General features: G+C 40.6%; 2 protein-coding genes across 2 annotated transcripts in view; both read left to right on the plus strand.

Moving 5' to 3' along the window:
* The first annotated feature begins 1,830 nt into the window (after positions 1-1,830).
* LOC124264273 (tigger transposable element-derived protein 4-like) lies at positions 1,831-3,327 on the plus strand. Its single transcript, XM_046699013.1, has one exon. It carries the CDS (start codon positions 1,831-1,833, stop codon positions 3,325-3,327), a length of 1,497 nt encoding a protein of 498 aa, XP_046554969.1.
* Positions 3,328-6,839: 3,512 nt separating this feature from the next.
* The window catches only part of LOC124264274 (SCO-spondin-like), a 52,345-nt gene continuing 32,788 nt past the window's right edge, over positions 6,840-26,396 (plus strand). Inside the window, exons 1-6 of the mRNA XM_046699014.1 lie at positions 6,840-6,984; positions 7,168-7,200; positions 9,963-10,151; positions 13,174-13,321; positions 15,805-15,872; positions 16,642-16,830. Coding sequence (XP_046554970.1) covers positions 6,840-6,984; positions 7,168-7,200; positions 9,963-10,151; positions 13,174-13,321; positions 15,805-15,872; positions 16,642-16,830 — 772 coding nt within the window. The remainder of the gene's footprint in view (positions 6,985-7,167; positions 7,201-9,962; positions 10,152-13,173; positions 13,322-15,804; positions 15,873-16,641; positions 16,831-26,396) is intronic.

Below are 26,396 nucleotides of genomic sequence, written 5' to 3' on the forward strand. Positions count from 1 at the left end.
TATATTGATGGAAACGAATAGAGATGATATTATACATTGATGGAAACAAAGACGGGCTATATTATATATTGATGGAAACAAATACGGGTTTTATCATATATTGATGGAAACGAATAGAGATGATATTATACATTGATGGAAACAAAGACGGGCTATATTATATGTTGATGAAAACAAATACGGGTTTTCTCATATATTGATGGAAACGAATAGAGATGATATTATACATTGATGGAAACAAATACGGGCTATATTATATATTGATGGAAACGAATACGGGTTTTATCATAAACTGAACGCCAAAAAAATGTTACACCTCTGAACATTAGAATATCCTAAAATGCTTAATGGATAGAAGACTTTGGTTTGGTATGTTTTAACAACCAATCATGTAACTCTATTGAGTCAAAACATCAGACTGAGGAAGTCATTGATAATTAGGATATCGACATGTTTGTTTAGGTGGGATCCATTGTCCTATTTTCAATCATGTAAAAATTCAAATCAAAAGTGTAAAAAACTGTTAAAAATGGGTCCACATGATATTGTTTATGATGATAATGCATGCACATTCACAAAGAGTGATGAAGTTGGGTTTTGAATATGAAAGAATGGTTGTTTACCGTAAAAAGGGACCCAATGCTGATATTGGATTTTTGTCTCTTTAAAACACATTCCAACCACTTGAGGTTTAATTTTTGGATCATCATGACTTTCGACTGTTTTAGGAAGAGTCGTCAAACGAGAAAAGACTAAGTTTTCCCTTAGATACTGTAAAATTGTGCCTATTTCTGTCCTTGTATAAGGAAGCATAACGCCAAAACGTACCCTTTGTAACTTCACCTTGCATGAAATGCACGTGAAAACTGTTCGAAACGGGTATATAAGGCCCCTAGATTGATCATTTCACACCATACAACCCTGCTGCGTACAGACGTGCACCCTGTTGCGTATAGACGTGCATCCTGTTGCGTACATACGTGCATCCTGTTGCGTACAGACGTGCACCCTGCTGCGTACAGACGTTTCAGGACCGTATGTCTTATTTATGTTTAGTGCACGTATATCCCTATTTCGATTTATTTAATCATTCATCGTTTTCATTTGACCCCATACGGACTGTAATGGGGCATCGACATTTCAACCAAAATAGCTCAGTCACTCTGGACGTCAATTTCTTTGCTAAACGGCGTTGATGTAAGAGCTCGAGTTTTACTGATAATGTTTACTAAATACAATCCATTGTCACTCAATTGTATTTGGACGATTGTGCACTTTTTCCTACACAATGACTACCAAGTTGATGAATATATTCCGATAATGTATCCTCGCTTAGTGTTACTGTGTAAGCGATGTATAGAACTCTTGTAACAATGGGCAACGGTTCTTAGTATGATGCTTTAAGACATACAGTCAAATCCCGATGAGTCGAATGCCGGTGTCTCGAATATAATGCATAACACGAAGTACCTGTCGGTCCCGACCATTCCCTGCTGTTTTTGTCATCATTTGAGTTCCGGTGACACGAATTCGTCTCATAAATACACACGATGACTCGAAATGGAAATTTGGTCCCCTTGAGATTCAAACAATAGTAATCTTTGTATACATAAGCCGAAGTCAGTCAATGAGAAGTTATTTGGTGATCCAACTACATGTAACTGATCCAATTAACAAACCAGCGCGGCTCGCACCATTCCGCTATTGTCGGGTGAGTTCAAAAGGCAGATTAGTGATTTTACGGAAGCGAAAGGATTAGCACATGACATTGAGTTAACTCAATCAAATCGGTTGCGTTATATAGCAGCTTTCATTCGGTTATTACTATTCATGATCTGTACATCATGGCGGAGTTACAATGTTCCCAGCAATCTGGGGGGGATAAACCGATCGGAAACATCAACTCCAAAACGGAAGCGCATTCTAAAAGTGCACACTATTGACAAGAAGTTTGCAGCGATCACTGCAGTGGAGGCAGGTTCCAAATCCAAGAGTGAAATTGCGAGAGAGTTTGAAATTCCGCCTAACACTCTTTCTACTTGGTTGAAAATGGCAGATAAGATTAAAGAATCCATGTTACAGTCAGGTGCAAAACGTCGTAGGTTAAAGGAGGCTAAGTTTCCTGAACTTGAGGAAGCACTACTCAAATGGTTCAAGATAGCGCGGGACCAAAATGTCCCAATTAATGGTCCATGTCTATGCCGAAAAGCAATAGAACTAGCAACGCAACTTGGTATAACAGATTTTGTTGCCAGTACCGGATGGCTGAATCGGTATAAAGAGAGAAATGACATTCTTTTCAAAGCTGTTTGTGGGGAATCAAAATCTGTAGATAATGATTCTCAAGCTATGAATGACTGGGCAAAATCCTTACAACAAGTGTTACAGAAGTTTGAGCCAGATTGCATTGACAATGCTGATGAGACAGGAATGTTCTACCGTCTTTTGCCTAACAAAACTCTTGAGTTCAGAGGTGTCAAATGTCACGGTGGTAAACAATCAAAGGAACGCCTAACTGTGCTTGTCTGTGCTAATCAAACTGGAACTGATAAGGTGCCCTTATTAGTGATAGGGAAATCTGCTAAGCCGCGTTGCTTTAAGAACGTCAAATCTCTGCCGACTTCATATTGTAACAACAAGTCTGCCTGGATGACGTCTGGTTTATTTTGTGATTGGGTAAAATCATTAGATAAACAAATGATTAGACGGAAGAAGAAGATTGCTCTCATTTTAGACAACTGCCCTGCTCACCCGAAAGTCAAAGGTCTCACAAACATTACTCTTGTGTTCCTTCCACCAAACACAACTTCTAAAACGCAGCCAATGGACCAAGGTGTCATCAATAATCTGAAGGTCCACTACAGGAATGCAGCTCTTGACCGTTACATAGAAGCCATCAACGACAGTAAACAATGTGTAATCACAGTGCTTGATGCCATGCGTATGTTACGACATGCTTGGCAGAAAGTAAAGCCAGTAACAATCTCCAACTGCTACCGCCACGATGGATTCGTTCTGACAGAAGCCGCATCTCCCGACGCCCCATGTGAATCTGACGATGAAGATGACATCCCCCTAGCCAGATTACTTCCAGGTGATGTGACTTTGGCCGACTATGTAAGTGTCGATGACAACATTGAAACATGTGCCCCTTCATCTGATGCCGACATCATCGAGTCATTGCTTGGTCCCAGGACCTGTCACAACGACGACTCGTCTGATGATGAAGACGAGACACACCCTGCCGTCAAACCACCACCATCCGTATCGGAAGCGATAAAGTTCTGTGAAGGACTGGAGTATTTGGAATCATTGAGGCAACCGTAACATTCAACTGTATGCAAAATATTTAGAATTTCAGCAGGTAGCACGAAGTGGTGTTATTCTGACTGTCGAAATCAATTGAACATATACTGAACAACATTAGAAACACACCACACTAAAATGCACCGATGATGCTCAGATATCATGGTGCATTTCAGTCTGACGGGGATACTTCGTATTATATGGGTGGTGCGTTTCTAATGTTGTTCAGTGTACATTAATTTATGTTATTGTGGAATGAAAAACATCAAAAGCTTAGCCTTTCACGAGGGACTTGTTCTTTCAATCGAAGACCTCGCTGCGAGACGCTGCGCGTGGATCTGAAAGTTTACCCTATATCCTGCAAGGGATCCGCGTTCGAACCCCGAAGTATGTCTGGTTAGAATAGGAAACGGATGACTTAAGTATTTCTTACACAAAAAAACTCAACGTTTTTTTTAAAAATCGATACCTATCGCACCAGGATTTATCTACCCGTAAAAAAACGAACCATTCAAGGTCAAGTTTGCCGACGAGTTACACCAATATTACTACAAGAAGGATTTTGTAATAATATGTTTGAAAGAACGTTACATTTACATATCATAAATACATCAACTACACGTCCTCGTTGTAACGACCCGTGAAGATCCGGGGTAGAATAGATCTTCAGCAACCCATGTGCTTGCCATAAAAGGCGACTATGCTTGTCGTAAAAGGCGACTAACGGGATCGGGTGGTCAGTTTCGCTGACTTGGTTGACACATGTCAATGGTTCCCAATTGCGCAGATCGATGCTCATGCTGTTGATCACTGGATTGTCTGGTCCAGACTCGATTATTTACAGACCGCCGCCATATAGCTGGGATATTGCTGAGTGCGGCGTAAAACTAAACTCACTCACTCACTCCTCGCTGTAACATCCACTCCAACAACCTAAGGATATCTTTTGGTTTGTTTTCTTTGCTGTTTAACGCCACTCTCAGTAATATTCCAGTTATATGGTGGCGGTCTGTAAATAGTAAAGTCTGGACTAGAAAATCATGTGATCAACATCATGAGCATCGATCTACACAATTGGGACACAATGACATGTGGTCAACCAAGTCAGCGAGTCTGACCACCCGATCCCGCTAATCGCTTCATACGATATGCATGGGTTACAAATCACCAATTCTAACCCGGATCTTCAAGGGTCCCCTGTGAAACTTGGGTTGGGGCTGCAATGTAGATGTATTGAGTGGGTTTATTGAATGATAAATAATTATCTAGATCGATGTATTGTCACTGATGTTGATGTTCTGCTTGTTAAGTATATTTTATGTTTTCAGAATACCAAACATGCTTGTGCCAGTCAGCCGTGTGCCCCTAATGAAATCTGCATCCCTGTGAGAGCGGCGACCGCTCATATATGTCTGCCAGCATGTAAGTATGTCGCATGTTGAGCTGTGTACAGCAAACCCCGTTAGTCCGGGAACCTCTCATTCCAAACAGCGAATAACCATAATTATTGCCGATATATTTTAATAAATCTCAAAATTAGCTAAATTAAGTTGAAGTGAGTTGAATTTTGTGTCATGATAATATAGACATACTTCCAGTCATTACTACCTCCAAAACATGAATTTTGAGCAAAAGTAAATATTCTCGCCAATGGGCGGGGAATGTTCGAAAAATATTTTTTCATTTTATCATCCTTAGCATGTATTCATAATAAATGCTTGTTGAATTTTGTCAAATCCTTTGTCAGGAACTGGCCAAAGCGGGAAAGTTTCTGGACTTTTGGGTTTCAAGAATTAGATCGTGACGAGTTATACCAGGGAGACTATATGTTGTAGAGTATCCCTGGTTATACTCACTCTTGTTCTCGCTCACTGCCAAGTCGCTTCCTCTTGAACGACGTTAGACCAGCAACCTTGGTCTTTATTCTTGTGTATATATCATGTGAAGAGAATCTAACTATTTGTTTATATTACAGCCTCAATAACATCTGTGTCTAGGAGACACGTCAACTAATTAGGGATGTTAGTCAACATAGCACAAAAAGGTTCTGAGCATATGTGCAATATTTCTTAAAATACCTAGGCCATGTTTGCTGAACATTTTTTTGACAAAATAATGCCTGTTTGCTATACAAATATTGAATGGAGGTTCTCGCTTATTAAAATCACGTTACGACTGAAAAATACACAAAATTAACTGTCAGTGTTGTGAATCATGTGTTGGTTCATAGAAATGAATTGCTAATAAAATATTAAACAGATCGTGCATTGAAACCAGTGTATGAAACAGATAGTTTAATCAATAAAAAAACACGTGCTCTAAGTACAAAAAATATATTTGACTTGCCTCGTCTGAAAGGAAAATTGTGTTGAAATTGTCTGCAATTCAGTTAACATGTTTTTTGCATGAAGAGTACTTAATTAAAAGAAACGTAATACAGATATAAACAAAAACGAATATTTTTTAATGAAGGCAAATAAAAGACAGAAATCTCGAAATCACCAATCTTCTCAAAACAGTTTCGTACAGAATCTGGCTTCATTTTGAATTTTTTAAATAAAAATAGTAAAATACAGACAAACGAAATAACCAACTTTTCTTTCCTGTGGAAATTCAGAACAGGTTAATAGAAGTATCCCCAAACATATTCATGTAAAATGCCAGATTCATTGTGATCATGTTTCCAGATTTTTCCAATACTATCTCCATCCTTGCGGATACACCAGAGTAGTAAACGAGTGAGGCCTGATGGCATAGGGCGTTCTTACAACACGGAGCTAACACTGGCACTAACAGACTAATCTCTATACCAATCTCACTCACTCATTCAATACTTGTTGTTAGAGGCGACTAACGGGATCGGGTGGTCAGACTCGCTGATTTGGTTGACACATGTCATCGTATCCCAGTTGCGTAGATCGATGCACATGCTGTTGATCATTGGATTGTCTGGTCTGGACTCGATTATTTACAGACAACCGCAATAGCTTGAATATTGCTGAGTGCGGCGTTAAACTAAACTCATTCACTCACTAATTCAGTAAGATAAGTGAGTGTTTATGGTTTTGCGCCGCTTTTTGCAATATTCCAGCCATAATTGGGTACACTCTTTGAACCCATGTGAGGAATCGATCGACGCGAACTAGGCAGCTAGGGCGTGAGTGATGAAGGCCTTACCTGTTTTTAGCAATATTTCAGCAATATCACGGCGGGGGACACCGGAAATGGACTTCACACATTGTACCCATGTGGGGAATCGAACCCGGGTCTTTTGTGTGACGAAAGGACACTTTACCCATTTGGCTACCCCAGCGCACCAACCACTAAAAACCACACCGCAAACATACAGATGAATGTATCCTGAAGGCATCATTTCATTATTTATATATTGATGTCAAATAAACTTCACAGTTAAGATTGACGGAGGCTTGACCAACTGGACAGTGACAGATGAAGGGACTTGTCCAGTGGATTGCGGGGGCGGTATACTGACGGTGATTAAAACAGAACGTGTACTGATCCTCGCCCCTACAATGGCGGACGGCCGTGCTCCGGACCTCTCTCAACAACGGAAACATACACCTGCAAAACACATCGATGTCCAGGTGAGTACGCTATTTGATAACCTAGGCCCTCTCGCCATAGAAACATACACCTGCAATACGCATCGATGTCCAGGTAAGTACGCTATTTGACACCTAGGCCCACTCAACTTAGAAACATACAACTGCAATACACATCGTTGTCCGGGTGAGTACGCTATTTGACACCTAGGCCCTCTCAACATAGAAACATACACCTGCAACACACATCGATGTCCAGGTTAGTACGCTATTTGACACCAAGGCCCTCTCGCCATAGAAACATACACCTGCAATACACATCGATGTCCAGGTTAGTACGCTATTTGACACCTAGGCCCACTCAACTTAGAAACATACACCTGCATCACACATCGATGTCCGTTTGAGTACGCTATTTGACACCAGGCCCTCTCAAGATGGAAACATACACCTGTAATACTCATCGATGTCCGTTTGAGTACGCTATTTGACACCAAGGCCCTCTCAACATAGAAACATACACCTGCAATACTCATCGATGTCCGTTTGAGTACGCTATTTGACACCAAAGCCCTCTCAAGATGGAAACATACACCTGCAATACACGTCGATGTCTGGGTGAATACGCTATTTGACACCAAAGCCCACCGAAGATGGAAACATACACCTGCAATACAGATCGATGTCTTGGTGAGTACGGTATTTGACACCTAGGCCCTCTCAACATAGAAACATACACCTTCAACACTCATCGATGTCCGGGTGAGTACGCTTTTTGACACCACGGCCTTCTCAACATAGAAACATACACCTGCAATACACATCGATGAGCATGTGAGTACGCTATTTGACACCAATGCCCTCTCAAGATGGAAACATACATTTACAATACACATCGATGTCCAGGTGAGTATGTTATGGTACACCTATTCCCCCTCAACAACGAAAACAAACACCCGCAATACACATCATTGTCGGCTATGTACACAATAGTACATGTACAATACACATCATTGTCGGCTATGTACACCATAGTACATCTACAATACACATCATTGTCGGCTATGTACACCATGGTACATGTAGAATACACACCAATGTCGGGTGAATACACAATAGTACACCTATTCCCCTCAGCATGAAAACATACACCCGCAATACAGATCATTGTGGGGTAAGTACACCATAGCACATCTACAATACACATCATTGTCGGGTAAGTACATTATTGTGCACCTATTCGCCCTCAACATGAAAACACACACCTGCACTACACACCGATGTCCGGATGAGTACACTACGTATCCTCAGGGATACTCTACAACAGGGATAGGTCACTCGCTTGCTTTCTTTACCATTTGTACTAATTAACGTGTGCCTCGTCATGCTCCAACGCACACAGTGACTTGGTTCGGTCCAAGCGCAACTTCGGCTGCGTTTAACAGTACTTCAGCCAGTGTATTGTATAGGTCGGAATTTTACAATGAATGAATGAATGAATTAAGAGCAAGAATTTTATGTGAATGAATGAAAGAAATTTAGAAAAAGAACAAAAGAAAAAGAACATATGTGAATGAATGAAAGAATAAATGATACACCACGGCCATCCCTCCCCAAACATGTTAAAGAACGCAAAACTATCGGTAGAACACATGTTAACATCAGCTGTCCTTTTTATAAAAATGTCTTCTTTGAGACATTTTTTTACATTAGTAACTAATTCAGATATCTTATTGCATGTGTGGAATGACATGGGCATTGACAGAATGTTAACTGACACTGTCAAAGACCCCTCAAGAACAGAAAGTTTAGAACTATCACAAAGCCTTGCAAACACCTTTCCAGTTTTGTCAAATACTAAGATCAACAAGAAAGAAAGAAGTTTTAGAACTATAACACTCAAGCATCACAAGCACCAATGGCGTATCAGAACAGATCGGCGATATGTCATATTTTTCACACACCTCAAATACACACTAACAAAAAATAAATAAAACTATCACTATTACTTGCAAAAACTTTCACCTGATGGTATATTCCCCTCATAAAAATTAAAGGTGTATGTGAAAGATGTTTTAGAACAATAACTAGAAACACTCAAACAACGCCCTGTAGTATTTCAATGGCAGATCGGCGATATGTCATATTTTTCACACACCTCAAATACACACTAACATTTTTTTAAATTATAAAACTATTACTATTACTTGCAAACACCTTTCACCTGATGGTATATCCCCCTCATAAAAATTGAAAGTGTATGTGAAAGTTGTTTTTGAACACTAACTAGAAACACTCAAACAACGCCCTGTAGTATTTCAATGTCAGATCGGCGATATGTCATATTTTTCACACACCTCAAATACACGCTAACAAATTTTTTTTAGTTATAAAAATATCACTATTACTTGCAAACACCTTTTAACAAAAGGTATATTTCCCTTCTAAAAATTAAACGAATATGTGAAAGAAGTTTTTAGCGATATAAGTTAGTCTTTCTTCGCTGTGTACTGAGAATTGAAGCCAGTGAGCTACAACATGCCCACTTGAAACTTTACTACAAAGCTACTGTACTTATACTGACACTAATAACAAGTATTTGACTTAAAATGAAGTGACAGAATAGGTAACTTATCTTCTACATGTAGGTTTTCAGTTGTCACAACACTCAGCGTATGTAATCAGCTGTTGAAAATAAACCGGGCTCAATCTTAAAAAACTACGCTGTCGCCATATTGGCTGCACTGGTCACGTGACGAGCCGAGGCATAGCTTAGGAGCTTTCCGAGGAGTGACCACTCCCCCTTATAGAGTCTCCCTGGTATCCTGTACAAGATGTATCCTGTATTAGGATCAAGCACTATATATTTAGTTCGACACAGATTGCTCACAATACTGTTTATTCCTCACACACGATATTTACCGTTCGAAAACACACTCCGTCAAAAAACACATGCAGAGGAACGTCAAGTGTTTACACGAAGAAGCTGGTCGATATTGGAGTTAATGCAAGTTAAACTCAATCCACTAACGTGGAGTTTGTGTGGTATGGTACGATGTTTATGTTTATTTCACGTGCACCTTGTATTTTCAGTAAATGGCGGATGGTCTCCGTGGGTAGTGAGGTCAATCGGCACATGCACTCGGTCGTGCGGTGGAGGTACTCGGTTTGTGACCTCGAGACGGAGATGTAACAAGCCGAAACCAAGGTTCAACGGTACAGATTGTGCTGGAGATATTAAAGAAATTGCCGAAGAGGCCTGCAATTCCCAGGCCTGTACACGTACGTACTGTATATATTATATTTTCTTAAACCCCAAATTTCATCAGCAACCACACGGTGAGACACCGGATGTGCACGAGTCTGCACCAGCGGCACACTCCGACACAGCGATGACTTAACATAACATCACTGCCACAGGCTAATTTGCATATCACGTGACCGGACTTTTCTCTTGTTTGTAACCAAACGCGCATATTCATTCAAGAAGAGACTGGACTCACGAAAGCTTTTCGGCGCTCTCTTCATAATGTTTTACATTGTTACATATATATTCTTCCACAACTGCGACAGTTAGGTCTATGACAGTACATATTTAGATATCAAACTCAACAAACTGGCGGCATCGTTTGCTCTCCGTCAGCTACGATGACAGCACGTTGAGCCGTACAACCTATGTAAACAAAGGATCGCTACGCAAATCGAAATAGTGTTACATGTTTTTGGATATTTTCTCAGTGAAACTAATTCATTCTATTAAAGATGTTTAGTTAGATGTGTAGACTCGTCAAAAATAAAGAGTAAAAGAAATCTGTACATTATATTGAATGGACGGTGCAAGATGTGACGAATCGTCACATTTTTGTGGCCTGTGGCAGAGGTACTATGCTGGCTTGCCGCATGGAACTCTGGGTAGGAGAGTGCACCAGCGGTTGATATTATGAAGAACGTCCCACACCGGCAGCACACGATGACGACCCAAACCTTGCCAAACTGAATACTTTGTCGGACCAAACTTTGTTTATTGGGAGGGATAACTAAACAAGATTTGCCTTGTAGTTTTTTTAAAATTTTGTTTGTTTGTTTATGTACATGCTAATGAAGTGAGTGAGTGAGTTTAGTTTTACGCCGCTTTTAGCAACATTCTAGCAATATCACGGCGGGGGACACCAGAAATGGGCTTCACACATTGTACCCGTGTGGGGAATCGAACCCGGATCTTCGGCGTGACGAACGAACACTTTAACCACTAGGCTACCCACCGCCCCGTATATGCCAATGGGCAGCAATGGTTGGAAATTACTTTTATCATCCAAAACTGTGTTCCACAGGAGATATCGCTTGTGTGATCTCCTAGGAGATATCGTTTTGACAGTAGATTTTGTACAATGCCCTGACAATGCTATGACGTCATGTACTTGATGACGTCACAATGCTATGACATCGCTGCACTGCAAGTCAAATGGCAGTACAATGTTCAGAGATGTACATTTGTCATTGAAAATTAATGAAGAGTGATTTTTGATGATAAATAGAATCTCACCCTCGTGTCTTCTGATATCAAATATATCAACACTCGTTGATAAAGTAAAAATATCCTCGGCAAGCCTCGGATATTTGTAACTTTATCAACTCGTGATGATATAATTGATATCAGAAGACACTTGGGTGAGATTCTCTATTTATATAAGTGCGTTTTTTAATTATATATACTGTTTTTATTGTTCCCAAGGGTACATCATTAAAACACCAATTCACATTTTGTTGAGTTTGTTAGATAGAGTTAAAAAATACACCTAAATCCACATTTTCACATCAAAATAACGTACCGAATATAGAGTCTATTTTCATTGTTAGGTTGGGAATATAGATCTCCATTTTGTGTCAAGACTTTAGAGGCTATTATTTTTAATTGCAATAAACTTTTCCACATTGAAAACATGAACTTTTGAAGTTCTGGAGTGTGTTGGTTAATCCCACATAAATGGATATTATTTTGGGCAGTTAGGATAATATGGTTTAATAATCTATCTGTGTATAATGTTCCAAACCAAACAAGATATTTTGTTATTTTAGTTGTGTTCTCCATATGATTATTCATCCAAACTTCAAGTTCATTCCAGAATGTTTGTGTTTCTCTACATTCCCAATAAAACATGACAAATATACTCATTCAGCTCATTACAACAACAGCAAACAGAATTGTCTACAAATTTCATTTTAAATAGTTCATTTTTAGTATAGATAATACCATGTAAAAACTTGTATTGGAAATCAAGTACTTTGATACTTTTCAAACCATTATTTTAAGACGTAAAAATCTGATTCCAATCAAAAGTAACATTAGCTAAAGATTCTTGCCATTTAAGACAATATAAGTGCATTGTTATTATCATGTATCATTTTTGGATGGTCGATCACTCTTCAGTTTGTGATATACCAACCACATGACAAGAATGAGGATTATTTTTATGGATGTACAACTTCTTTATTCTGTATAGGCGACGTTTCGACATAGATTGTAATGTCGTTGTGGTACATGGGAAGTATTTTTGGGTGATATATATACATGAGATGTTTGTACAATAGATGAGGGATGAGGCGAAAATGAGTTGTTTATACAATAGAATAGGTTGATAACACAGGATTAAGTAGGTTGATAGGAAGCCAGTAAAGAACCACACAATCCAGTGACTGAAACAAAGAGAATCTATCTACGCAATTGGGATACGACCAAGTCAGGGGTGGATGCGTTACATGTCTCAGATGAAGTTTGTTTTTGTTTCCTCGGACCGGTTCCAGATTGTAAACCAAAGAAATGCTCCAAGTTATTAAAAGTGACAAAATAAAAGAAAACAATTTTGTTGGCGGAATTGTATTCGGCGTCACGACAGTCATCATTTGTTTGTAAACATAACGTGCTTACATGATATAGGACCGCCAAGCACAGAATAGAAAGACCCGGGTTAGATCTTTAGCTACCCATGCTTGTCGTAAGAGGCAACTAACGGGATCGGGTGGTCAGACTCGCTGACTTGGTTGACACATGTCATCGTATCCCAGTTGCGTACATCGATGCACATGCTGATCACTGGATTATCTTGTCCATACTCGATTATTTTTAGACCAACGCCATTTAGCTTCCATATGCCCGAGTGTTGCGTTAAACAAGGGCTGAAGCGCAAATGGGCTATCGCTGTGAGGAGCTTGCTGTTACGCATCCATGAGGACATCCATCCATCACGTATAATTCCTTTTCTGGCCTGAAATTTAATTTTGAATAATGATATCTTTCCTCTTTCAGCTAATACTGATGGTTCATGGACAGACTGGGCAGTGGTGGAGGAGGGAGACTGTTCAGTCACGTGCGGGGGCGGGTCACAGGTCAACAAGAAAGAACGCTACTGTGACAGTCCAGTACCAACGGGCACTGGCCAGAAGTGTTTGCAAAGGTAGATCCACATATTTTCTCATTACCCTAACCATGGGCTGTGGATTCACTTTGTGAAAGCGTTCGCTGGTCAAGCGAGCGGGGGCGGTGGGGTAGCCTAGTGGTTAAAGCGTTGGCTCGTCACGACGAAGACCCGGGTTCGATTCCCCACATGGGCACAATGTGTGAAGCCCATTTCTGGTGTCCCCCGCCGTGATATTGCTGGAATATTGCTAAAAGCGGCGCAAAACTAAACTCAGTCAGTCAGTCAGTCACGCGAACGAGTGAGTGAGTGGTTTTACGCCGCGTTTAGCACACCCACACCAATGTGGGGAATCAAACCCGGAACTTCAGTGTGACGAAGATGCTTTAACCATCCACTACCCCGTCCCACCGTCGTCAAGGGAAATGTCCGGTTCCATCACAGAAATCCTGTCCCATCTTTTACGACTCAACGGCGTAATACATATGGCTTTACTACACAGTGACTTTCAAAAACTTATTTCATTTTGAAGAGCTATTTTGTGACATTCAAAGCGTCATATTATTAAAGAGGCGGTGGGGTAGCCTAATGGTTAAAGCTTTGGCTCGTCACGCCGAAGACCCGGGTTCGAATCCCCAAATGGGCACAATGTGTGAAGCCAATTTCTGGTGTCCCCCGCCGTGATGTTGCTAGAATAATGCTAAAAGCGGCGTAAAACCAAACTCAGTCGGTCAGTCAGTCATATTATTAAATGAATGCCCCATTGTGGATTAAATGATGTTGGAGAGACAACTTGATTTACGGACACAAACAAGCCAGCATAGATTGAGAATCAACATAAATGTTAACCAACATTCCAATTCTGACAATCACTTCATCTTTTGCATAAAAGGCTTATAGCAGTCGCCCTTATACAATATCCAGAGATACTGGGGGGGGGGAACCTATGGCTTTATGATGTATATATTTGTACATAATGGCAAGAAACGTCTTTCTTGATAAGGAACTGTCGACATCAGTGTTTCGAGTCTGTGTCCGACATTCCAAAGACGTGGTCAGAGTGAGTGAGTTTAGTTTTACGCCGCACTCAGCAATCAATATTCCAGCTATATGGCGAAGATCGTGGTCAGAAGGAGGGCGGCATGATACCAGCAATTTGGGTGATTTGTTGGCTCTCCTTCTCTAACCGCAAAGAGTGTACAACATCTAAAAAAGACTAATTGTCTATGTCATTGAACGGTTGAAGCATTTTGCTGAGGTATGGACCTACAAACAGCAAGAATCCACAATATCGACTTGAGCGTATAGTTCTGATATTGCTTTGAAACGTTTGGCCGAGCCATCAGACTCCACTTACTATGGCAAAGACTGCATTTCCCTAAATTCGAAACTGATGCCTATATTTAACTAACATCACAGACAAATATCAGTTTATAGAAATATCCATAAAAATACCACACTATTTGAAATCATGGAAAACCACCATCAATTTTCCAGTACGAACACCATTTCATCCAAGTTGTCCAGTTGAAGGAACGTGTTGCAGAATATGGACTTGGTAGTTCATGATGTACTTTCCACTGCTTGGGGCTGCCGAGACTCGCGATCCCGCTGTCAACCTGTAGATCATATAAGCGCATCATTTTGTTGCCACCAAATTCCGAACATGTTTTGTCGGGGAAAAAAAACCCTAAATATTATAAACACAAAATTTTCCGAATGATGTTCTTTCTGCTCATTTATTGTAATTCTTATTACAATTTCTCGCATTCTTTTGACTTAAGGCAGCGATTGATTAAAACATTTTAGATAGATAAACATTGTATATGACGAGGCGGTACGTTTTAAGTTCGAGAAGACGGTGTTGGAATGAAAAGAAAAAGGTTTTTTTGAGGGGTCGGCAATAAAATTAGAAGGGTCGGTCGGGCGATGAGAGACACAAAAAATAAAAATGCTGCCCTAAGCATAGGTGCCTTCTCCAACGTTCACAGTGTCAACCTTCGTCAGTTACCAATTTATCGTAAAAAGCCTCCAACCGCCTGCAAAACATGTATGGATGCATAGATACATACATACTTTCATACAAACACACACAGATTGTTCCATATCTAGTTTCAGAGGTTTAGGACAATATGTCAAAAGAATTGTCAAAGAAAACCCAAAGCAAACGGAAATGTTCTAAGGAAACAATATGTGAAAATCTGTACGTCCTCGCTGATAAAATCTACTTGAAATTTTGGGTTATGATATTTAATAAAAAAATAGGCATCCTCATGAGCACGAGATGTGCTACCCTTCTTTCAGGGTGCCGTTGTACAAAACAACCTTAGCGCTAAGGCTACCTTAAGTCTACGTTAAATGAATGGGAGTTACGGTAACCTTAGCGCTAAGATCGCTTTGTACAACGGCACCCACATGCATAGGAATCAGAAGTTATGTTCTGGTCGGCAAATTCAAAGCAAAGGAATTTGGCTAATACCTTTAACTTTGGTAAAGTTCACTTAAACCTATTCTGTTTTCAGTGATGGTCAGCGTACATTATTGGAGACAGGGCAGGATACTGTGACCTGCATGACGGATCCATGTCCAGGTATGACGACCTTCCCCCGGGGGTAAGATCTGCATAGTTAGTTGGTGAATGGGTTGATATGAGGTCCTCTTTTAGTTTTCTGACGACCTGTGAAGATACGGTTGGAATTGGTCTTCAGCAACCCACGCTTGTCGTAAGAGGCGAATAACACGATGAGGTGGTCAGGCTCGTTGACTTGGTTGAAACATGACATCGTATCCCAATTGCGTCGTTCTTAGGATGTCATTCACTGGATTTGTCTGGTCCAGAGACGAATATTTTCAGACCGCCATGACATAGCTTGAATAATGCCAACGTAAAACAACAAATAGACGAACGAGCTAAGAACACTCTCCAAAATGTGGCCCGTGAAGATCCGGGTTCGAATTGATCTTCAGCAACCCATGCTTGTCGTAAGAGGCGACTAACTGGGTCGGGTGGTCATGCTCGCTTCCTTGGTTGACACATGTCATCGTATCGATGCTCCTGAGGCTGATCACAGGATTGTCTGATTCAGACTCGATTATTTACAGACCGCCGCCATCTAGCTGGAATATTGCTGAGTGCGGCGAACCAATCGACCATCTCTAAAAGGTATTGTCGATTAACATTGACAAGTTAAGAGGTCGTTTCCTCTTGTAGTTATGTTATTATCACCACGGTGACACACACAAATATTTCTTGCAAAGTGTACCCACTTTAAAACTGAACCCCAATGAAAGTTACAAAAGTCCCAAGCTGCATGCTCTGCTATCGTTGGTACTAACTTATCTTCTTTCTCTCTGCTCAGTTGACGGAGGATGGAGCGCATGGACAGATGTGGACATTGACGGATGTTCCGTCACCTGTGGGGGAGGGTCTAAAAATCGGACTCGCCAGCGAGAATGTACAAACCCAGCGCCCTCTGATGGTGGGGAGTTCTGTCAAGGGGACGCAACTCTAATAGATGAACTGAACTGCAACACAGACGACTGTCCAGGTATGTTCCAGTGTAACGTCATGTGCGATTTAGGAGGGTTCGGGTGATCCTGGCACAGTCAGGCTGATAAGACTCATCATCAGCTCAGGTGCCCTTGCCCCCCTACATCCTGCACAGTCAGGCCTACACGCAGCCCAGAGAGAGGGTTCGGGTGATCCTGGCACAGTCAGGCTGATAAGCCTCATCATCAGCTCAGGTGCCCTTGCCCCCTCTACACGCAGCCCAGAGAGAGGGTTCGGGTGATCCTGGCACAGTCAGGCTGATAAGACTCATCATCAGCTCCCCTCAAAACACAGCCCTGACAGCGAATGAGACTTATCCCAGGAAGCGCAGCCTAGTCGAACCCGAACCCTGATGATGATGATGATGATGATGATGATGATCATCATCATCATTATCAGACATTGAGTTTGTGTAAACGCTGGGTATCCACTGACAAGGTGTTGGACAGTCTCATTAAATCCATTACATAACCTACAGTTCATATTTACATTTCGACGAAAAAAAAAAATCACATATTGACCGTTACGTTGAGTATGTGACTGGTCTTGAGCAGCAAACAGAAAGCCTTCTGTTTCCTTTTTTAGGCCAGCTTGAGTCACACATTCTCCCCATCCGATCCTTACTTGTCGCGTTATGCACAGACATGCCCGTCCCCAGGCATTAAGGATGATCATGAATAATCAAAAGGCTTTGCTTCGGCAAATATTTCGTTTGTCATACGCAAGATGTGGAGCAAACAGAGAGCTTTGTGCTTCGCTTTTCAATCCAGCCGACTGCATCAGAGCGATGCAGTCGGCAAGGTTGCTCTTTTATTGAAAGCAATGCACATTAGCTTCGGCACGATGATCACGATTCGCACTGACTACAGTCCTTGCAAGTGTTACGCCGTGGGCGTGGATTCACCAAACAATAACAATAATAATACTTATGAAATGTCTTGCTTGCATCCCGAGTACACTGTCGTCAGGCTCCCCATGGTTCTCGGTGCCCTTGGTTTGGTACCTCATGATCTCTTGGGGCAGTGCCCGGGTTCTCAACCGGGAGCACAGCCCTTGTGATACTCTGGGATAATGCAGAAGGCTGCAGTGTTGGGGAGTCTACATATTCTCCGGAAAATTCTTGCTTCCTGTTGGGTTCGACTAGGCAGAGTTTCCTGGGAGAAGTCCCATTCACTGTATGGGCTGCGTGTAGAGGGGGTAAGGGCCCTGAGCTGATGATGAGCCTTACCAGCCTGACTGTGCCAGGGTCACCCGAACCCTCTCTGCTGCATACTATCTTTAATCTGTAAAACATATTAATGGAAATTCCCGTCACAATATTCTGTAAACGGATGTTTACCACCATATATCATTGTGCCATGTATAGACGATTGCAATTATTATTCGATCTATACTGGATAACCTTTTACCACAATTATTTATTCCATAAGAGCGATAAACATGCTCAATTAATTATTCTAGGAATGAAGATAACATCTTTCCTTAAGTAATTTTTGAATAGATGGCTACACCTTGCATTTTAAATCAAGGTGTTGATATCGTGGAATGGCAAGGCATACAAGGAAGGTTGCCACATGACAGCATCGATTTCACGAAAATCGAATGTTGGCGTATTCTATCGGTGGTCCCCCGGGTAGATACGAGCACGTCAACACGCTGTTACTTATTGAAGATATGCGGAAACTGTGAGAGAGAAAGGCAGTTTATCGTGCATTACAAATGACAAACTGTAATTGATCAGTCACATGCACTGATTAACCGCTGCAATCACTAACTGACGTCAAACTGGCACCGATGCCGTCGGTTGTAAATAATTCTCCAGGGCAATATGCAATGTGACTTGTTGCCAGTGCGTTGCCTTGGTTACAGGCTAACATAAGCGATGGTATGCCGCGGAAAGCTGCCATGTTGCTGAAGTGTCTATCATAAGGGACTGGTATGCTGCAGATTTGATTTAAACTTTTCAGCGTGTAGGGTTGATTAAAGATCCAACATATGGGACTGGTATGTTGTAGATTTAGATTTGTCAGAGTGTAGGGTTGATTAAAGATCCAACATATGGGACTGGTATGTTGTAGATTTAGATTTGTCAGAGTGTAGGGTTGATTAAAGATCTAACATATGGGGCTGGTATGCTGTAGATTTAAACTTTTTTAAGTGGGTAGGGTTGATCAAAGATCTAACAGGGACTGGGATGCTGGTATGCTGTAGTAGATTTAAACTTGTCAGGGTGTAGGGTTGATTACAAAGATCTAACATATGGGACTGGTATGCTGTAGATTTAAACTTGTCAGGGTGTAGGGTTGATTAAAGATCTAACATACAGGGCTGGTATGCTGTAGATTTAAACTTTTCAGCGTGTAGGGTTGATTAAAGATCTAACATATGGGACTGGTATGGAGCAGATTTAAACATGTCAGGGTGTAGGGTTGATTAAAGATCTAGCAAACAGGGCTGGTATGCTGTAGATTTAAACTTTTCAGCGTGAAGGGTCGATTAAAGATCTAACATAAGGGACTGGTATGCTGTAGATTTAAACTTGTCAGGGTGTAGAGTTGATTACAGATCTAACATAAGGGACTGGTATGCTGTAGATTTACACTTGTCAGGGAGTAGGGTTGATTAAAGATCTAACATACAGGGCTGGTATGCTGTAGATTTAAACTTTTCATCGTGTAGGGTTGATTGCAGATCTAACATAAGGGACTGGTATGCTGTAGATTTACACTTGTCAGGGTGTAGGGTTGATTACAGATCTAACATATGGGACTGGTATGCTGTAGATTTAAACTTGTCAGGGTGTAGGGTTGATTAAAGATCTAACATGGGGCTGGTAGGCTGTAGATTTAAACTTGTCAGGGTGTAGGGTTGATTAAAGATCTAACATATGGGACTGGTATGGTGCAGATTTAAACATGTCGTGGTGTAGGGTTGATTAAAGATCTAACAAACAGGGCTGGTATGCTGTAGATTTAAAATTGTCATCGTGTAGGGTTGATTAAATATCTAACATAGGGCTGGTAGGCTGTAAATTTAGACTTGTCAGGGTGTAGGGTTGATTAAAGATCTAACATAAGGGACTGGTATGCTGTAGATTTAAACTTGTCAGGGTGTAGGGTTGATTGCAGATCTAACATAAGGGACTGGTATGCTGTAGATTTAAACTTTTCAGGGTGTAGGGTTGATTAAAGATCTAACATAAGGGGCTGATATGCTGTAGATTTAAATTTGTCAGGGTGTAGGGTTGATTAAAGATCTGACATAGGGGACTGGTATGCTGTAGATTTAAACTTGTCAGGGTGTAGGGTTGATTAAAGATCTAACATACGGAGCTGGTATGCTGTAGATTTAAACTTTTTAAGTGGGTAGGGTTGATCAAAGATCTAACATAAGGGACTGGTATGCTGTAGATTTACACTTGTCAGGGTGTAGGGTTGATTACAGATCTAACATATGGGACTGGTATGCTGTAGATTTAAACTTGTCAGGGTGTAGGGTTGATTAAAGATCTAACATACAGGGCTGGTATGCTGTAGATTTAAACTTTTCAGCGTGTAGGGTTGATTAAAGATCTAACATATGGGACTGGTATGGAGCAGATTTAAACTTGTCAGGGTGTAGGGTTGATTAAAGATCTAGCAAACAGGGCTGGTATGCTGTAGATTTAAACTTTTCAGCGTGAAGGGTCGATTAAAGATCTAACATAAGGGACTGGTATGCTGTAGATTTAAACTTGTCAGGGTGTAGAGTTGATTACAGATCTAACATAAGGGACTGGTATGCTGTAGATTTACACTTGTCAGGGTGTAGGGTTGATTAAAGATCTAACATACAGGGCTGGTATGCTGTAGATTTAAACTTTTCATCGTGTAGGGTTGATTGCAGATCTAACATAAGGGACTGGTATGCTGTAGATTTACACTTGTCAGGGTGTAGGGTTGATTACAGATCTAACATATGGGACTGGTATGCTGTAGATTTACACTTGTCAGGGTGTAGGGTTGATTAAAGATCTAACATATGGGACTGGTAGGCTGTAGATTTAAACTTGTCAGGGTGTAGGGTTGATTAAAGATCTAGCAAACAGGGCTGGTATGCTGTAGATTTAAATTTGTCAGGGTGTAGGGTTGATTAAAGATCTGACATATGGGACTGGTATGCTGTAGATTTAAACTTGTCAGGGTGTAGGGTTGATTAAAGATCTAACATACGGAGCTGGTATGCTGTAGATTTAAACTTTTCAGCGTGAAGAGTCGATTAAAGATCTAACATAAGGGACTGGTATGCTGTAGATTTAAACTTGTCAGGGTGTAGGGTTGATTAAAGATTTAACATACGGGGTTGGTATGCTGTAGATTTAAACTTTTCAGCATGTAGGGTTGATTAAAGATCTAACATAAGGGACTGGTATGCTGTAAATTAAAACTTGTCATCGTGTAGGGTTGATTGCAGATCTAACATAAGGGACTGATATGCTGCAGGTTTAGACTTGTCAGGGTGTAGGGATGATTAAAGATCTAACATACGGGGCTGATATGAAGCAGCTTTAAACTTGTCATCGTGTAGGGTTGATCAAAGATCTAACATAAGGGACTGGTATGCTGTAGATTGAGACTTGTCAGGGTGTAGGGTTGATTAAAAATCTAACATACGGGGCTGGTATGCTGTAGCTTTATACTTGTCAGGGTGTAGGGTTGATTAAAGATCTAACATAAGGGACTGGTATGCTGTAAATTTAAACTTGTGAGGGTGTAGGGTTGATTAAAGATCAAACATATGGGACTGGTATGCTGTAGATTTAGACTTGTCAGCGTGTAGGGTTGAGTAAAGATCTAACATATGGGACTGGTATGCTGTAGATTTAGACTTGTCAGAGTGTAGGGTTGATTAAAGATCTAACATACGGGGCTGGTATGCTGTAGATTTAAACATGTCATGGTGTAGGGTTGATTAAAGATCTAAGATAAGGGACTGGTATGCTGTAAATTAGAACTTGTCAGCGTGTAGGATTGATTAAAGTTCTAACATAAGGGACTGGTATGCTGTAGATTTAAACTTGTCAGGGTGTAGGGTTGATTAAAGATCTAACATGGGACTGGTAGGCTGTAGATTTAAACTTGTCAGGGTGTAGGGTTGATTAAAGATCTAACATATGGGACTGGTATGGTGCAGATTTAAACATGTCATGGTGTAGGGTTGATTAAAGATCTAACAAAAAGGGCTGGTATGCTGTAGATTTAAACATGTCAGGGTGTAGGGTTGATTAAAAATCTAACATGGGGCTGGTAGGCTGTAAATTTAGACTTGTCAGGGTGTAGGGTTGATAGAAGATCTAACATAAGGGACTGGTATGCTGTAAATTATAACTTGTCAGGGTGTAGGATTGATTAAAGGTCTAACATAAGGGACTGGTATGCTGTAGATTTAGACTTCTCAGCGTGTAGGGTTCATTAAAGATCTAACATACTGAGCTGGTATGCTGTAGATTTAAACTTTTCAGCGTGTAGGGTTGATTAAAGATCTAACATATGGGACTGGTATGGAGCAGATTTAAACATGTCAGGGTGTAGGGTTGATTAAAGATCTAGCAAACAGGGCTGGTATGCTGTAGATTTAAACTTTTCAGCGTGAAGGGTCGATTAAAGATCTAACATAAGGGACTGGTATGCTGTAGATTTAAACTTGTCAGGGTGTAGAGTTGATTACAGATCTAACATAAGGGACTGGTATGCTGTAGATTTACACTTGTCAGGGTGTAGGGTTGATTAAAGATCTAACATACAGGGCTGGTATGCTGTAGATTTAAACTTTTCATCGTGTAGGGTTGATTGCAGATCTAACATAAGGGACTGGTATGCTGTAGATTTACACTTGTCAGGGTGTAGGGTTGATTACAGATCTAACATATGGGACTGGTATGCTGTAGATTTAAACTTGTCAGGGTGTAGGGTTGATTAAAGATCTAACATATGGGACTGGTAGGCTGTAGATTTAAACTTGTCAGGGTGTAGGGTTGATTAAAGATCTAACATATGGGACTGGTATGGTGCAGATTTAAACATGTCGGGGTGTAGGGTTGATTAAAGATCTAACAAACAGGGCTGGTATGCTGTAGATTTAAAATTGTCATCGTGCAGGGTTGATTAAAGATCTAACATAAGGGACTGGTATGCTGTAGATTTAAACTTGTCAGGGTGTAGGGTTGATTAAAGATCTAACATAAGGGACTGGTATGCTGTAGATTTAAACTTTTCAGGGTGTAGGGTTGATTAAAGATCTAACATAAGGGGCTGATATGCTGTAGATTTAAATTTGTCAGGGTGTAGGGTTGATTAAAGATCTGACATATGGGACTGGTATGCTGTAGATTTAAACTTGTCAGGGTGTAGGGTTGATTAAAGATCTAACATACGGAGCTGGTATGCTGTAGATTTAAACTTTTCAGCGTGAAGAGTCGATTAAAGATCTAACATAAGGGACTGGTATGCTGTAGATTGAGACTTGTCAGGGTGTAGGGTTGATTAAAGATTTAACATACGGGGTTGGTATGCTGTAGATTTAAACTTTTCAGCATGTAGGGTTGATTAAAGATCTAACATAAGGGACTGGTATGCTGTAAATTAAAACTTGTCATCGTGTAGGGTTGATTGCAGATCTAACATAAGGGACTGATATGCTGCAGGTTTAGACTTGTCAGGGTGTAGGGATGATTAAAGATCTAACATACGGGGCTGGTATGCTGTAGATTTAAACTTGTCAGGGTGTAGGGTTGATTAAAGATATAGCATAAAGGACTGGTATGCTGTAGATTGAGACTTGTCAGGGTGTAGGGTTGATTAAAGATCCAAGATAAGGGACTGGTATGCTGTAGATTTAAACTTGTCAGGGTGTAGGGTTGATTAAAGATCTAACATAAGGGTCTGGTATGCTGTAGATTTAGACTTGTCAGGGTGTAGGGTCGATTAAAGATCTAAGATAAGGGACTGTTATGCTGTAGATTTAAACTTGTCAGGGTGTAGGGATGATTAAAGATCTAACATAAGGGGCTGATATGCTGTAGATTTAAACTTGTCAGGGTGTAGGGTTGATTAAAGATCTAACATAAGGGGCTAGTATGCTGTAGATTTAGACTTGTCAGGGTGTAGGGTTGATTAATGATCTAAGATAAGGGACTGGTATGCTGTAGATTTAAACTTGTCAGGGTGTAGGGTTGATTAAAGATCTAACATAAGGGGCTGATATGCTGTAGATTTAAATTTGTCAGGGTGTAGGGTTGACTAAAGATCTAACATATGGGACTGGTATGCTGTAGATTTAAACTTGTCAGGGTGTAGGGTTGATTAAAGATCTAATATACGGAGCTGGTATGCTGTAGATTTAAACTGTTCAGCGTGTAGGGTCGATTAAAGATCTAACATAAGGGACTGGTATGCTGTAGATTTAAACTTGTCAGGGTGTAGGGTTGATTAAAAATCTAACATACGGGGCTGATATGAAGCAGCTTTAAACTTGTCAGGGTGTAGGGTTGATTAAAGATCTAACATAAGGGACTGGTATGCTGTAGATTGAGACTTGTCAGGGTATAGGGTTGATTAAAAATCTAACATACGGGGCTGGTATGCTGCAGCTTTATACTTGTCAGCGTGTAGGGTTGATTAAAGATCTAACATAAGGGGCTGATATGCTGTAGATTTAAATTTGTCAGGGTGTAGGGTTGACTAAAGATCTAACATATGGGACTGGTATGCTGTAGATTTAAACTTGTCAGGGTGTAGGGTTGATTAAAGATCTAATATACGGAGCTGGTATGCTGTAGATTTAAACTGTTCAGCGTGTAGGGTCGATTAAAGATCTAACATAAGGGACTGGTATGCTGTAGATTTAAACTTGTCAGGGTGTAGGGTTGATTAAAGATTTAACATACGGGGTTGGTATGCTGTAGATTTAAACTTTTCAGCATGTAGGGTTGATTAAAGATCTAACATAAGGGACTGGTATGCTGTAAATTAAAACTTGTCATCGTGTAGGGTTGATTGCAGATCTAACATAAGGGACTGATATGCTGCAGGTTTAGACTTGTCAGGGTGTAGGGATGATTAAAGATCTAACATACGGGGCTGATATGAAGCAGCTTTAAACTTGTCATCGTGTAGGGTTGATCAAAGATCTAACATAAGGGACTGGTATGCTGTAGATTGAGACTTGTCAGGGTGTAGGGTTGATTAAAAATCTAACATACAGGGGCTGGTATGCTGTAGCTTTATACTTGTCAGGGTGTAGGGTTGATTAAAGATCTAACATAAGGGACTGGTATGCTGTAAATTTAAACTTGTGAGGGTGTAGGGTTGATTAAAGATCAAACATATGGGACTGGTATGCTGTAGATTTAGACTTGTCAGCGTGTAGGGTTGAGTAAAGATCTAACATATGGGACTGGTATGCTGTAGATTTAGACTTGTCAGAGTGTAGGGTTGATTAAAGATCTAACATACGGGGCTGGTATGCTGTAGATTTAAACATGTCATGGTGTAGGGTTGATTAAAGATCTAAGATAAGGGACTGGTATGCTGTAAATTAGAACTTGTCAGCGTGTAGGATTGATTAAAGTTCTAACATAAGGGACTGGTATGCTGTAGATTTAAACTTGTCAGGGTGTAGGGTTGATTAAAGATCTAACATATGGGACTGGTATGGTGCAGATTTAAACATGTCATGGTGTAGGGTTGATTAAAGATCTAACAAACAGGGCTGGTATGCTGTAGATTTAAACATGTCAGGGTGTAGGGTTGATTAAAAATCTAACATGGGGCTGGTAGGCTGTAAATTTAGACTTGTCAGGGTGTAGGGTTGATAGAAGATCTAACATAAGGGACTGGTATGCTGTATATTATAACTTGTCAGGGTGTAGGATTGATTAAAGGTCTAACATAAGGGACTGGTATGCTGTAGATTTAGACTTCTCAGCGTGTAGGGTTCATTAAAGATCTAACATACTGAGCTGGTATGCTGTAGATTTAAACTTTTCAGCTTGTAGGGTTGATTAAAGATCTAACATAAAGGACTGGTATGCTGTAAATTATAACTTGTCAGCGTGTAGGGTTCATTAAAGATCTATCATAAGGGACTGATATGCTGCAGGTTTAGACTTGTCAGGGTGTAGGGGTGATTAAAGATCTTACATAAGGGGCTGATATGAAGCAGCTTTAAACTTGTCAGGGTGTAGGGTCGATTGCAGATCTAACATAAGGGACTCATATGCTGCAGGTTTAGACTTGTCAGGGTGCTAGGTTGATTGCAGATCTAACATAAGGTACTGGTATGCTGCAGGTTTAGACTTGTCAGGGTGAAGGGTTGACTGCAGATCTAACATAAGGGACTGGTATGCTGGAGGTTTAGACTTGTCAGGGTGTAGGGTTGATTGCAGATCTAACATAAGGGACTGGTATGCTGCAGGTTTAGACTTGTCAGGGTGTAGGGTTGATTGCAGATCTAACATAAGGAACTGGTATGCTGCAGGTGTAGACTTGTCTGGATGCTAGGTTGATTAAAGATCTAACATAAGGG

The sequence above is a fragment of the Haliotis rubra genome, unplaced genomic scaffold, assembly GCF_003918875.1.
Source record: "Haliotis rubra isolate DU_JTF1 unplaced genomic scaffold, ASM391887v1 Scf918, whole genome shotgun sequence".
Classification (NCBI taxonomy): Eukaryota; Metazoa; Mollusca; class Gastropoda; order Lepetellida; family Haliotidae; genus Haliotis; species Haliotis rubra.

What these genes read in the sequence shown, in the direction of transcription:
- LOC124264273 (XM_046699013.1), top strand. Translation starts at nt 1,831, where the DNA reads ATGATCTGTACATCATGGCGGAGTTACAATGTTCCCAGCAATCTGGGG.